Source organism: Zeugodacus cucurbitae, chromosome 3 (assembly GCF_028554725.1).
Source record: "Zeugodacus cucurbitae isolate PBARC_wt_2022May chromosome 3, idZeuCucr1.2, whole genome shotgun sequence".
Classification (NCBI taxonomy): domain Eukaryota; kingdom Metazoa; phylum Arthropoda; class Insecta; order Diptera; family Tephritidae; genus Zeugodacus; species Zeugodacus cucurbitae.
In genome coordinates, this window is record NC_071668.1 from 72,140,802 (window position 1) to 72,155,911 (window position 15,110).

The following is a 15,110-nucleotide window of genomic DNA, read 5'->3' on the forward strand; positions in this document are numbered from 1 at the left end:
TTCATTTTCTCCATCTCGTATGAAGTTAAACTAAAATATCCAGGAATAGAAATCTGCAATATATTTTGATTATTATATATCTCATAAAGCGCAAATCGATTCCTGTAGTGTCCACGCGAATTCCATTCTAATACACTTGTAAATTAATTATTTCTTAATCTTATCTCCTCATTTTGAGTTCCCAATACAATATGGTCCATGATAATATTGATAGGAGCCAAATGGATCAGCCGTATTATAAATAATTTTCTAAATCTGAATATTTTTGATTCCACATTGATTCCAAAGATTAAGAAGAGGTTTGATATTTAAGGATCATATTTTAGATAACCTAGCATTCTGAGACCCTTAACTTTTCGGCTGAGTAGATTGTGAAAAAAGGCGGGCGAAGAGCGACGAAAACTAAGGTAAAATTACAAAGATGTCGATAAAAGTGGGGAATCATATATTTATGATTCTCTGTCCTCCGCCTAACACATGCATTCGTCTTCTCTTAAGTCGAAAAAGGTACATGTAATACAGTTATCGTTTTGTACTTTACCAAAAAACACATCACTCATTATTCGAATTTTGTACTTGACTTGATATAAATTTTCTTTCTTGTCAAAGAATGAAGTGAAAAAATTCAAGAAAAAAAAAACAAATAGAAACAAAAAACAAAATATTTGGCGTGCAATTTATTGTATATATTTGTTTGATTTCGTTTAATCAAAGTATATAAAATTTAGTTTGCATTTTTTTGTTATAAATTTTTGTGACGGTCAGACAGTCCAAGTCAGACCATGCATACGCAAAATTTTTACGGCGTAGATATTGAAGAGGATCTCGGCATACCATTGTCATATGATGCGGCCTGGAAGATTTTCAATCGTTGGCCGCGTGAAGTGCGCGTACAACACCAACGATTGGGTCAACGCACAACGCCCTCGAAGCACACCTGGTGCTTCTGCGAGGAAAAGAATTGTACAACACGCTGTCCATTATTCGGATTCTATCGCAAGAAAAACGAACAAACGGAAAATAAATTAAACGGCATAATGACGCATGCGGCAGTTGGGGGCGAAAGTGGTGCAACCGAGTATAAAGATGTGCTACGTAGCCTCAATAAATGGTACAACAGCCGTTGCGCGGCCGGTTCGAGTCAAGTATTGGATTTGTCGAAGTTGGAGCAATTGAAGATTAAATACAAATATCCCGCATTTTCTTTAAATAGAAAGAATAGTTCACGGCGATTTCGTAGACGCGACAGCAGATCGTTTTTATATAAAGGCAACAAGTACAACCAGCCCTCGGTGACGTCCAGCAAGAGTAAGAAGTTTAGCCGCGCGAGTGAGGAGTACGAGAGCTCAGAGTTGTATAATATAATTGAGAATCAATTGCGTAATCTCAGTGTGAGTCAGTCACGTCTCAAACATATGAGTGCAAGTCTCTGTCGTTTGGCCTACGCGAAGAAGCAAGCTTCCAGAACGAAATTGCGGCCGCAGATCTACAAGCGTAAAGTCGTGCGTAGATATCGCAGTGATATACCGATTGTCAGCAATAGCGAGAGCACTGGCAATACTAATACGAGTAAAACGTCGAATTTTTGCAGTAAAAGTAGTCGGAATAGTAAGTCCACGAAGAGCACTGAGCTCAGTAAAGGCAGTAAGACCAGCGAGAGCAGCAAGTCTACCAAAGCTAGAATGACAACCAGGCGCAATAAGGCCGGCAAGAGCAAAAATAGCAAAGCCAAGCCCAACGAGAGTAGTAAGATTGCCGAGAACAAAAAGGCGAGCAAGAGTAGTAAGGTTAGTACGGACAGAAAGGTGAGAGCGAGTTGCAAGTTTAGTAAGGATAGCAAGTTGAGTGCGGGCAGTAAGACAAGCAAAATGAGTAAGACGAGTAAAACAAGTGAGAGCAGCAAGACCAGCGACAGCTACAAATCAATAAATGACAGCAAAGTTACCAATTCCAGCAAGAGTAGTGACAGCAGTCGTGGTAAAGGCACCAGCAAAAATACCTGCAAAACTGGTGCAACTAGCAAGAGCGGTGCGGCCAGCTTGAGTACCGACACCAGCAAACGCAGTCGAACCAGCAAAAGTAAGGCAACGAGTAAGAATAGCGCCGGCAGCAAGGCCACCAATGTCACCAAAGCCACGACGATCAGTCATCCTATTGCCAGAAGCATACGCTTCAATCTGGATAAAGGTAAGCGCGGCGCTGCGCGTTCTGCTGGTGATGAAGAGGTCAAGTGCAAGCGTAAAGCCACCGCCGGCAGCGTAATGAAAGAACATGTCAAAGTGGAAAAGCCACAGATACAGCGTATCGGCGGCACTAATGAAATACTCAATCGTAGCAATCGTAGACCAATCGTCGCTTGGAACTGCGGTGCCGGCTTGAACCGTAAGCCAACAGTCGAGGCTGTGACCAAACCGCATAGCAAGATCGCATTCAATCACTTGGCTCCTAGCAGTTGTCTAATAAGAAAACATTATAAACGCACTATCTTCATTGATGCCGGTGGTGGCGGTGATGATGTGAGTCGTCAATGCGGCCGCCGCAAGATTACCAGAAAACCATCGGTGCGCCTCTCTAAGCCAATAATGTCCTTCTTTCGCAAACAGCGCACGATCTCCAAGCAAAGTATGACAATGCGCGGTAAGAAGTCGCGGTGTTTCTTAATTAAAGGCGAGCGCCGCAAGTGATATAGTCAAAATTTGTTAACGTGTGTTTTAAAATTGTGATTTTTTAAATTGTTTACAGCAGCTAAATTCGCTGTGGTCTTGTAAATAGCTTCTTGAACTCTATTTCACAAAATCACAATGAATTTTGTTGTTGTAAAGTGTTCTGTAAATCTGTAGTTTTTGTTGAATTTAAATTGTCTATTCTACTATGTATTTGTTTGTGGTTTTTAAATTATTGATTTGCAATATATTTCAAGTTTTGGAAATTTTTTCTGGTTATTTAAGGACTCTCTTTATTTCTGATGGCGGGTTTTAATTAGAATATCGAACTAATTTTTTACAATTCGCATTTTATGGTTAATGCTTAATTAAGTCCAAGTATTGAATCTTGAAATGGATCTAGTAGTGAACGAGTGCAAAACGAAGTACCATCATCATCATGCAAAGGAACGCAGCGGTTAGGAGATCACGTCACTGTTGGCAGTTATAACTTCGTGATAGTAAAAAACTTCGCATATCTAGTTTCCAGCATAAACACCACCAGTCCGAAAACAATTGAAGGATCACTCTTGCGAACGGATGCTATCACAGATTCAATTGACAATTGAAAAGCAGAGCCCTCTAACTAAGATGAGCGCTTCTTAGGACTGTTCGAAAATCCTCCGAAGGATTTATGGTCCGCTACGAGTGAGCATAAGTGATTACCGGATTCGTTGGAATAACGAGCTGTATGAGTTCTGCGGCGATATGGACATAGTGCAGCGCTGGCTTAGGCATATCGATACGGTACCCCTTGGCGGCCGACGAGAAAAGGACGACCGAAACTCAGGTCGAGGGATCAAGTGGATGTAGACCTGACGAAGCTTGAAATCACCAACTGCCGCGGTCGTGCGCAATGCAGAGACTGGCGAAGGTGTATGGACGCGACGCCAAATTGCCAGTTGTGCCAAATTGATGACGATCATTGAAATTTGTGATAACTACTGTACTGGCTTCTACCGATCTCCTCCACAGTTATTTTCATTACTGTAATTTTTGAACTAATACAATAATTATTTCTAAACACATAACTGTTGCCTGCAACTTTCTAATCATTTCGGCTAATCTAAAAAGTGAGTCAATTCTTATTTCTAAAAATTTAAATCTAAAAAAATTAAAATTTTTATTAAGACTTTTCAAAAAATGTGGTGTTGTTCACAACCGTGTTGCTTACCTCCGTGTTGCTCACCTCCGTGTTGCTCACCTCCGTGTTGCTCACCTCCGTGTTGCCCACCTCCGTGTTGCTGCGACTGCTGCCCAGCCGATGCGCGTGCGTGGAAATGTGACGTCAAAGTGTTTGCGCGTGCGCCACCACCTCCAAATAGGGGTCCAGAAAACAATCTGAGCGCCATTTGTCGCATACATCGTGTCAATTGCAATTTACTCCAACGCATTTTACTCTATAATGTACAACGTAATTTCTATAATGGTTCAACGCCAAATATTTGGAATGAGTGCGTATATGTGCCGTTATGTAAAAATTTTGAGAGCTGCCAGTTTGAATCCAAATCGGATATAGAATGTCACTATGCTATAAAGAAACTAAAACAACAATGGCGGAAAGAAACCAAAGATGATCGTGTTTTAATAAAAGCGCTACTTAGAGAGCACCCTGTGGGCTATAAGTATGATGCTGCATATTGTAGGACCACTCTTCAAAGACGGAAATGCAAAAGGAAGCGGTTGAAAACTATCCCTACAAACTGTAATTGTATTTATGAGAGTACAGGAGAGCAAAAAGAGGACACTAAAACGTCGACTAATAAGAATTGAAAGAAATTATTTGCTTTAGTACCAACAAAGCCAAAAATTTTGATTTCTTGTAAAATATGAATGTAACCACTCAATCGGTTGTTCTCACAATTTTAACACTTGGCAGCACTATTTTTCATTTTCACTCCTACCACTTCGAATGCTCAAAGTTACATAAAATTTTGAAGTCATCGGATCGAACAAAATAATTTTTGTAAAAAATTTCATAATTTGAAGTATTGAAAATTTTGTCTTGTCTATTGCTGCATTGTGTGTCTTTCTTCAATGTATTTTTACACAAGAAATTAATTACTATAAAAATTGGAAAAAATCCAAAAAAATTGCAAAACCTAAAATGTGCAATCCGTATTATAACTGTGGCAGTTCTTGTAGCACGCCGGCCGCTAGTAAAAAATGTCAAACCTCATGTCGTTTAGATGATTGCCACAGATATGTGCATTTGCTACACCATTGGTACGACAAACCCGAGTTGCCGAAGAAATGTACGTGTTGTGATCAGATACGTTGCAAGAAGAACAATCTTTTGCATAAGCTGTGTCCCGTGCCTGGACTGCGTGGTGAAACCATGAAACAAGTATTGTTCACACAAGCAATACCGTTATGTGCAAGTCCACCGCAAAAGTGCGAGACAGTGGTGCCCAAAACTGAAATGTGTGAAGACACAATCCAACGTAAGCAATTAGCAAAAGATGAGAGCAACCCGGCCAGACGTTTATTGGTCGAACTGAATGCGGGCACAGATCGGCGGCGCGCGGTTGCAGCACAAAACCAGCAAATGAATACTTTCGTCAAAAGTCTCAAGAACTGGTACGCTAAAGAAATGAAGAATCCAGCATGTATGCACACGACGCGTGACGCGGGTCCAGCATATATCGAAACGAAGACACGCAAACGCAAACCAAATCGCAAACAACCGAAACGTAATTCAGGCCGCAGCAGTTATCATTGGACCTCCGATTTCAATTTTACACTGGAAAATGAATTATCCGATTCGGTTATAACCATCACTTCGGACACACGTTTATCGATTATAACGACCAAACACGATGTGGAGGAAGTCGATGAAACGATTGCCATGGAGGATATATCGAATTTATTGAAGCAAATACAAAGTAAACCCGACCGCCCCATACTATTTCATGCGCCATTCAATCGAGATGTAGTTTGGACTTGGCGCAATTATGATCCGTTAGATGATATACCCAAATCATTAGCGAAGAAAAAGAAGGAAGAAAAAGCACTCAAAACCGCTTACACACCGTGGACCATGAATATTGTGAATGATCTGATTGAAGGCAAGCCGGTGTCGGATAAACAATTCAAAACGAATCGTGAATTGCAAAATGTCGTCAATAAATTGGCTCTCGAAATCAAATCGGGCAAAGTGCATCGTGTCAAACGAAAGACGCGTTAAGTTATATGCATGGCAGAAACATGAAAACTTCGTGATTACCTAATGGTAATTTTGTACAAAATATGTGGACCTATAGTAAATACCTATGTGTTCTAGTTGAGGTTCAGACCAAAATTTGACGCTGTGGATGTAATGCGAATTGTATATTTAAAACAAACCATTTCCGCTTAATTCAATTTGGTCGAATTTCGTGCAAATTTTCGTTGTAAATAAATCAAGTTGTATTAAGTGATCTATATATCTTTTATTTGTATAATCCGAGGAAGCGTCGAAAAAGAAGCTAGAATGTACATTAGGCCAAGAACTGCCAACTCGGCAGTATTCCCAAATTTTAAACGGAAGCGTCGAAAAAGATCTTCAAAATTAATTTACAAAATGTCAAGGAACTCGGATGTAGATTAGACTGTTAACTCGTTGGGATTTCCAAACATCTTATGAAAACCTCCATAAACAAGTATACACCAAGAATAGTACATAGAGAATGACGAACTATCATAAACTTGGTGAGAATTTAGTGATGTTTGAATGCAAATTGGATATAGAATGGCACTATGCTATAAAGCAACTACAGCAACAATGGCGTAACCTATGTGGACTATAAGTATGATGCTGTATATTGTAGGACCATTCTGGAAAAGCGGAAATGCGAAATGAAGCGGTTAAAAACTATCCCTTCAAACTGTATTATTTATGCGGGTACAGGAGAGCAAAAAGGGGACACTAAATTGTCGAATAATAAAGAATTGAAAGCAATGATTTCCTTTAGGGGTAACGAATCGAAAAGTTGTGATTTCTTGTAATATATGACGATAAACACAAATCATCAGATATTCCTAAAATTTTAACACTTGGCAACACTATTTATTTCTTTCCACTCCTACCACTTCGAATGCTCAAAGTTACATAAAATTTTGAAGTCATCGGCTCGGACAAAATAATTTTTGTAGAAAATTTGTAATTTGAAATATTGAAAATTTTGTTTCGTCTATTTCGGCATTGTGTATCTTCCTTCAATGCATTTTTTCACAAAAAATTAATAACTATAAAAATAGTAAAAAAGCCAAAAAAAAATTGCAAAACCTAAAATGTGCAATTCGCATTCTAACTGTGGCAGTTCTTGTAGAACGCCGGCCTCAAATGAAAACTGTCAAACCTCATTTCGTGTAGATGATTGCAACAGATATGTGCCCGAGGTGCCGAAGAAATGTACGTGTTGTGAACAGACATGTTGCAAGAAGAATAATCTATTGCATAAGCTGTGTCCCGTGCCTGGAGTGCGTGGTGAAACCATGAAACAAGTATTATTCACACAAGCAATACCGTTATGTGAATGTCCACCGCAAAAGTGCGAGCCAGTGGTACCCAAAACCGAACTGTGCGTGGAGACAATCCAACGTAAGAGTACACCGAAAGATGAGGGTAACCCGGCCACACGTTTATTGGTCGAACTGAATGCGAGCACAGATCGGTGCTGCAAACGCGCGTCCGCAACACAAAATCGACAAATGAATACTTCCGTCAAACGTCTCAGGATCTGGTACTACAAACTAATGAGGGGTCCATCACGTTTACGCACGCCACTTGTCGCGCCTAATGCATCACTCGCCAGTTATCATTGGACCTCGGATTTTACAAATGAATCTGATTCGCTTTTATCTATCACTTCCAACTTATCGATTATAACGACCAAATCCGATGTGGAGGAAGTCGATGAAACGATTGCCATGAAAGATATATCGAACTTGTTGAAGCAAATTAAAAGTAAAGCTAAACGCCCGATACTCTTTCATTCGCCATTCAATAAAGATGTTGTATGGACTTGGCGCAATTATGATCCTTTAGCCGATGTACCCAAATCAATAGAGAAGCAACAGAAGAGACAAACACAACGCAAATCCGAATACACACCGTGGACTATGAACATTGTGAATGATCTGATTGAAGGCAAGCCGGTGTCGGATAAAAAATTCAGGACAAATAGTCAATTGCAAAGTGTCGTCAATGAATTGGCGAGGGAAATCAAATCGGGCAAAGTGCATCATGTCAAACGAAAGATGCGTTGAGTTGTATGCATGGAAGAAAGATCAAAACTTCATGAGTTTCAGCTGACCTAGTTGTTACAAAATGAGTGGAACTCTAGTGAATACTTGTGTGACGTAATTGAGATTCCGAGCAATATTTGACGCCTTGGTTGTAATGCGAATTGTATATTCTAAATAATTATTTCCGCTTAATTCAATTTGGTCGAATTTTCTGTAAATTTTCATTGTAAATAAATCAAGTTGTATTAAGTGATTTATATATCTTTTATATGTATAATCCGAGGAAGCGTCGAAAATGAAACTAGGTGTACATCAGACCAAGAACTGCCAACTCAGTAGTATACCCAAATTTTAAACGGAAGCGTCGAAAAAACTTCAAAAATACTTTACAAAATGTCAAGGAACTCCGATGTAGATTATACCAAAGAACTCCTAAAATACTTTACAAAATGTCAAGGAACTCGGATGTACATTGTGCGAAGGACTGTTACCTCGACGGTATTCCCAAACTTATTAAGATGATCTCCATAAACTAGGGAACTCTCAGTCATACCAAAAACAATAAATAAAGAATACCGAGCAACATTAACTTGTTGAGGATTAGTGATAGTTTTTGTGCTTAAATGAAAATCTTGAAAGTGAAAGAGCTCCGAGTAATTGTTTAAGAAACTCAAAAACTCTCGAAAACACTCAAACCTCCAAAAGTATGCTATTTATACCAGGTTTTACTGTATTTATCTTCATATATTTTTTTACACTTCTTTTACTTACTGACATTTACAAATCACACTCATAAATTATATTTTCATTTTAAATGTCGAAACAACTAAATTAAATAAACCGTTTTTTGGAAAACAAAACAAAATTTGAAAGTAAGAGTAATCGTTAAACACAATGTTTAATGCGTATGGCAACTACAATTACGAGCAAAATTATCAAATATATCCTTTTTGTAATGACGACAACGACAAAGATAACAACAATAACATCAACAACAACTATCCCGATGATTGGCATTTCCACAAACGTTACCTAAACTTACAAACGCCTGATGAACGTTTTCTCGAAAACCCAAACGGCGGCCCAGAGCCCTCCTCCACAACACCCTCAACGAAAACGTTGAAGCAAGCAATAGCTTCCCTGAATGTGATGTATAGCGCTGCGAATGAGGATATACCGCTACAAAATTACACAGCCGAAAGTGATATTTGCATAAATGACCTGTTAATGGGCGCCAATTCGAAAAGGCGTAGGCTTCGAAATGCCGCAATGGCACGTAGAATAGCTGATCCGAAGAAACTGGAGATGAGTAATTGGTTGAAGCATATGGACGAATGGTATACGGCGGAGATGCAAAAGGATTGCCCCAAATTGATGCTGAATCATAGGAAGGATCGGAAAGTGCGTATTGCGCAATTGCAGCGTTGCTAACTGAGCTAAGAAATGCATCGAAATACACACAAGTTGAGCTTTAATATGGAACGCTTAGAACGTAATTGCCGATAAAAAATTGTATTTACAAATTGGCGGTATAAAATATGAGCCCATATTTCAAGCGGGAGATTTATTGGCTCTTAAGACTATCGGTTATTTATTTCTAAGATGAGTCCAAGGTCTATGTATTGCTGGAATGCCTTATATCATTATAACATATATGAATTGTATGCAATAAATTTGATTATTCTACAGGCGATGCGAGATTACTTAACTAAAATCCGTTGATGGAACTGAGATGAGATCCTTAAATCATACCTAACTTTCGTGTTTTACCTCTAAGTTTCGAAAATGGCTGGGGACTGACTTAGACCGTGTACTGATAAATCGCATCTGTATAAAATGATAAAGAGGAATCAATAGATCCGTTAATTTAGTTCGGTTTATTGAAAATGTGAAGCATTCACCTTCCAGGGATCTTAACAAAGACTGCTTATTTCTTTGGATGACTATATTTTTTCAGTATCCATTTTGAAACTACCGGTGTTATGCTTTAACTAATAGTTTTTGTATTGGAGGTTTGCTTTATATAGGTGGTTTTTCTCTCTCTGTCCGAAAGTATGAAGGATTTTGATGAACAGTTTCCAAATCCGGAATTCTCTTTAATATTAATCCAGACTGTCGTTCGGAAGATCTCACAAAGGATACTGGGTGGATATTAAAATTCTATGAATAGGTTGTATTCATAGAATTAACGGATATTAAAATTCTATGAATAGGTTGTATTTTTCGACATTCTCTTAGAGTTTTGCCATAGATCATCTAAAATAGCTGTTTGTTCGCTCTAAGAACTTTGCTTGTATATCTTTAGACTTTATACCGCACACATTTCATACTGTCGGATTATAGAATGTGATTTACTAGGATAAGAGCGTACGATTTTTTAATCCTACGCTTTCAGATTATTGATCGTGTTCCTTTTCTAAAACAGGAAGTCTAGGAATTTACCTTCAAACATTAAGTCATAAAATTAAAAATCACAAATTTTTAAATATTTCGGTTTTTCAAAACAACACGTTGTGGCTGTTTTCAAAAAAAAGATGGACAATCCGCATTGTAACGAAACAAATACGAACGACAAACCGACAAAAATGGACGGACTCATGTGCGTGACAATGCTGCCGGAGCAGTTTATGAAGTGGTGTCTCACCGGTCTGGACAGAGCCAATGAAAGCTTGCGTGTGTTAGTCTCAACCAATCCAGCAAAGGCTGCGTCTAAAGATATGGCAACAATCACCGAACCGCAACTGCTTAGTCAAGAACCTCTAGCGAAACCGGCAGCCAATCAAAAATCTACAACGAACAATACCAAAAGAAAACCCATCGGGAAAAAGTTGGTATACAATATTGACGAAATGTTTCCCTATCAAATGGATAAGATTCGTCGCGTTTTGTATGCGGATGATGATCACATGTTGCGTCAGGAGTTGGCTGAAGAGCATCACAATGCAAACTTCTTCAATCAAATCGATAAAGTGTTAAATCACAACACTTTAAATGCGAAATTGGCACAAGAAGCGCTCATACAGAAGGTTTTACAAAACGATCGTAGTGTATCGACTCGTTTGGAAAACGAGTCCTTGCAGAACGTGCTAAAAAGTCACGAGCTCAAATTGCGTCGCCTGTTAGGTGGTGGTGTTAACGATCAGATTTGCCGTTGCAACTGTTGTGGTAAGCAATGCCCACCGAAATGCAATAACCGTACTTTCGTTGAATATGATTGGACCAACTATGAATGGTGCAAGCCACTCAGAGCGGAGCTACAGCGACGCACGAAATATTTGAATCGACTGAAGCGAGAATTGCAGTGGAGAGCAATTCGTGTGCTGCCGAATGTCACACATTTTTAATTCACACTTAACCGTACTTGCAGACAGGTGACAAATAAACTGTTAGGAATACTAAAAGCTTTGTTGGAGCAGACTGACATTGCTCTTTTGCTCCAACAAAATTTTGTGTATTACCCATATAACGGTTTTATGTGGAATGAAAAATCGCATTTGTTTATGTGGATTGTCTATTTATTTTCCAAACAAAAATTTAACTGTATTTTACAAAATTAACAAAAAAAAAATTAAAAAAAATCGTTCCACATAAATTTTACTATGGTTTTTGTCTTCTGGGCCTCTGGATACTTCAATTCTTCTCATTGTGGTTTATGCTAGAAGTAAATATCGGGTATAAACTTTTTTCATATATCTATTGGTCCATTCTAGCCCTTTTTATCCATGGAACATTAAATTGGAATACTTTGTTCGAGACTAGATTGCAAAATCATGTCTTCAAAGCTGGATTTCTATACTTACTTAAACAGATTGTTTTCAGGATGTTTTAGATAAACTTCTGTATATTATGGCACGAGGTTTATTAGCTAAACTTATGAAGTCTGAATATAATTTCGAGACTGGATCACTTCAGGCTCCAATATTAAGCAAAGAAGAAAGTATGATTCCAAATATCTTTCAAGTACTCATTTCATAAGATCTGGGTATATATGGGACTAGCTTAGGATAGCCATAATCTTACATTAAATAACAACTCCGAAAGTATCGCATATCGACTTTTCGATAACCAAAGAATATGAAGTGAGCAAATTTCCAAACTCTTTCACATTACATTTCTTTCATTTACGAAGCATACAAACAGAAAATTATTTTCCTCGAAACAAAAAAATAAAATATATTAAAATGTGCTGCAACAATAGACTTACATTGAATTGTGTGCCCTTTTATTGTGATGCGCGCGATTTGAACGAATGGAAATGTTTCATGATTGAAAAATTCTGGCCCGAAGATGGACCACGCTGTCACTGTTGTAGACGTATAAAATGCAAGAATCGTGGTTTATTGCATAAACTATGCTTGGTACCAGGCATCACAGGACGCACCATGTACGACATACTCACGAAGTTGGATCCGAACTTCAGTGTGTGTCAATGTGGTGAAGCCTGGAATTCCTGGACGAAATTGAATATACCATTTACTGATTTCAATGACGAATGGATTGAACCCAGTGAGAATGAAAAAAATATAGACGATTTTCCATTAACTGCTGGCATCAAGGATCAACACTCGTTGAGCGCGCTGCCCAACGATCCGAATTGGTTGAAGAAATATAGTGAATTTTATAAACAAGCTTGTTTCACGGGTTTCAATAGAGATTACTTCTTTGAACTACCATATGATTTCATAAATAATCCAAAAAGTGAATATGACGCGCTGAGAAGAGAGTACGAGCGGCGTAATCGTTCTGAGAATGCCGGCGAAGGTGAGCAGCGTGGCAGCCGAAATCGTAGAAGACGTTCCAGGGGTAGCGGCGGTAGTCGCATGCGCGGCAGCAAACAACGCAGAAGCTCATCGTTTCATTTGCGCCAACGTAAGCTCAGGGGTTCGCGTAGTCCGCGTAATTCAAATGCCAGTGCCAATCGCGACTCCATTTCCAATCGTCCTTGGACAGGGCCACCGCCAAGTCAAGACCTATTAAATAACCTATATCGCATGCTAAATGCTATACGTGATAAGCGTACAGAAATGCAAGACATTCCTGTCGCCGTGCTCTATCACAGACCAAGCGGTTTTAGAGAATTTTTGACACGTGGTGAGTTGAAGGAAATTGGTCAAACGCTGGTCGATACCGGTTATGATGTAAAAAGTTTGGCTGAATTCCTAAATATAATAGACGACGCTACAGAGCGTTACGATGAACCGCCAAGAATTAGCGCGGTAAAGAAATCAGAACCAGTACAACAGAAAACAGGTTTCACAGCTAAAGATTTGGAAAAGCTTGAAAAACATTTTGTCAAGATCATAAAAAGTTCCAACGATTTGTTTATTTAATTTCATGGAAATCTTTTGTGGTTACGGCACTAGCATTGGACCTTAAAGGAACACTAAATTCTTCCGCTCTTTTGCGGTCTTAAAAGGGTGGACAGCTGAAAATATTGCTTCGTTGAAATTTTGGTGAAGTTGATTGTAATTTTTCTCGACTCGCAAAAACAAAAAAAAAACAAAAACAAATTAATAAATGAAGTGAATTTATAACAGTTGTATTTCGTTTTGGGGGAGAGGTGAAAGCAGATTGAAATAAGGGAAATCTATAGCTGAGTTTTAATATGGTAAATTCAATTGACGAACTATATATGGTTACCAGGAATTGTTGTGTTCTGATTAATTAGTAATAAATTCTTAGGAAGAAGTATTGTTCCAGGAAGATTCCACGAAACATGGTTTCAAGTATTTTATAAACGGAGTTAAGGCATTGAACTCTAGAATGCCTTTCTAGATTTGATACATAGGTTGAAAAAACACAAATTGAGTTCTGTATCCTATGAAAACTTTCATAATACTTTCATGATAAATTGTTTCAAAGTTTGTTAGATCTAAAATCTTCTCGTTCTACTCTATGATTTTGTCCAATATTAACACTGTCACACAAAAAAAATTGTGTCATGGACATCAAGGCTCTTACTATGTGTTATATATGTTTTTGGGGTCGCAGAATCCGAATCCGAGGTCCATTTAACCCCAGAAAACCAATATGGCGGACAGCGATTTTCAAAATTCATAGGATTCGCTTGAAACTCGTTAATCGGCTGTTTTCAGGGTCACTGATTACGAATCCGGTGTCGGTTTTTTTTCAAAATTCAAAATGGCGGACACTTTTTTTAAAATTCGTCGGAATTGCTTGAAACTCGTTACTCGGGGATTTTCGGGGTCGGATATAGCTAATTTCTCGGATATGGATCTATTGTAGTGTTGCCAAGAGTTGATGATATTTTTCATTTTGATAAAATTTATAAAATTGTGAAATATGTCGACTGAATTGATATCACTATAAAGCATTCCGTCTTTGGTTCTTGAAATACGTGAAATATATGTAACAGAGTTGCCAACTATTTCTTATATAAAAAATAAAAGATGTTTAGAGGTTTATAAATAATACTCAAAATATTTTTACAAGAAAGTATATTAGTAAAAAAAATCGAGATAGGGTTACCAGCTATCTATAACTACATGAAATAGGGTTGCCATATAGTTTTTAAAAATTATTTTAATTAAAAATTTTTAAACTCATTACATTACTGCTCAAGGCTAAATTATATAGTATCTATAAAAAGTTTAGCACTTCAAGTATTATTACAACCGTACTAAATTTTGCACGAGGTCTCGCTGCGCTCTCTTCATGCTTGGCAACATTCAGCAATTTTTTTTTTTTTTTGCTTTTATGTTTGTTTATATGTTTCTCTTGTGTTATAATTAACGCCATTAAACTATTTAGATTTGCTAATCACACTCACTACTGGCGCAGCTGTCTATCGCCGTATTTCATACTCTCCGTTTTCATATGGCATACTCGTTCGTAAACATTATTATATAATAATTTGAAATTATCTTTCGCGTATGCATTCTTTAGTTTTCTGAGCCACATTTTGCAGATATTCAGACGCTGCAGACAAGCAGCATTTGTGGTACTTATCTTTATTTGCTCTGCTTTATGGCGCGATTAACAGCAATAAAAGGTGTTTGGAATAACCTAAAAATGAAAAAAATAAAAGTTTATGATGACATAATGCCTTTATTTTTGCACATTAAAATTTCTTAATTTATTTTAAAAATATTTAAATATAGTTGTGTAAGAAATGTTTGGAAATTCTGCTGTCATATCCTCCAAGTTGTTCGTTGCTTT

General features: G+C 37.9%; 2 protein-coding genes across 7 annotated transcripts in view; both read left to right on the plus strand.

The window, feature by feature from the left end:
* LOC105218156 (EEIG family member 2) overlaps nt 1-15,110 on the plus strand; it is a 151,155-nt gene that overhangs the window by 48,142 nt on the left and 87,903 nt on the right. The gene's annotated exons all lie outside the window — the stretch shown is intronic.
* On the plus strand, nt 201-3,341 carry LOC114805066 (uncharacterized). Its single transcript, XM_029045479.2, has one exon. The coding sequence runs from the start codon at nt 783-785 to the stop codon at nt 2,682-2,684; it is 1,902 nt and encodes a 633-aa protein (XP_028901312.2). The 5' UTR covers nt 201-782; the 3' UTR covers nt 2,685-3,341.

What these genes read in the sequence shown, in the direction of transcription:
- LOC114805066 (XM_029045479.2), top strand. Translation starts at nt 783, where the DNA reads ATGCATACGCAAAATTTTTACGGCGTAGATATTGAAGAGGATCTCGGC.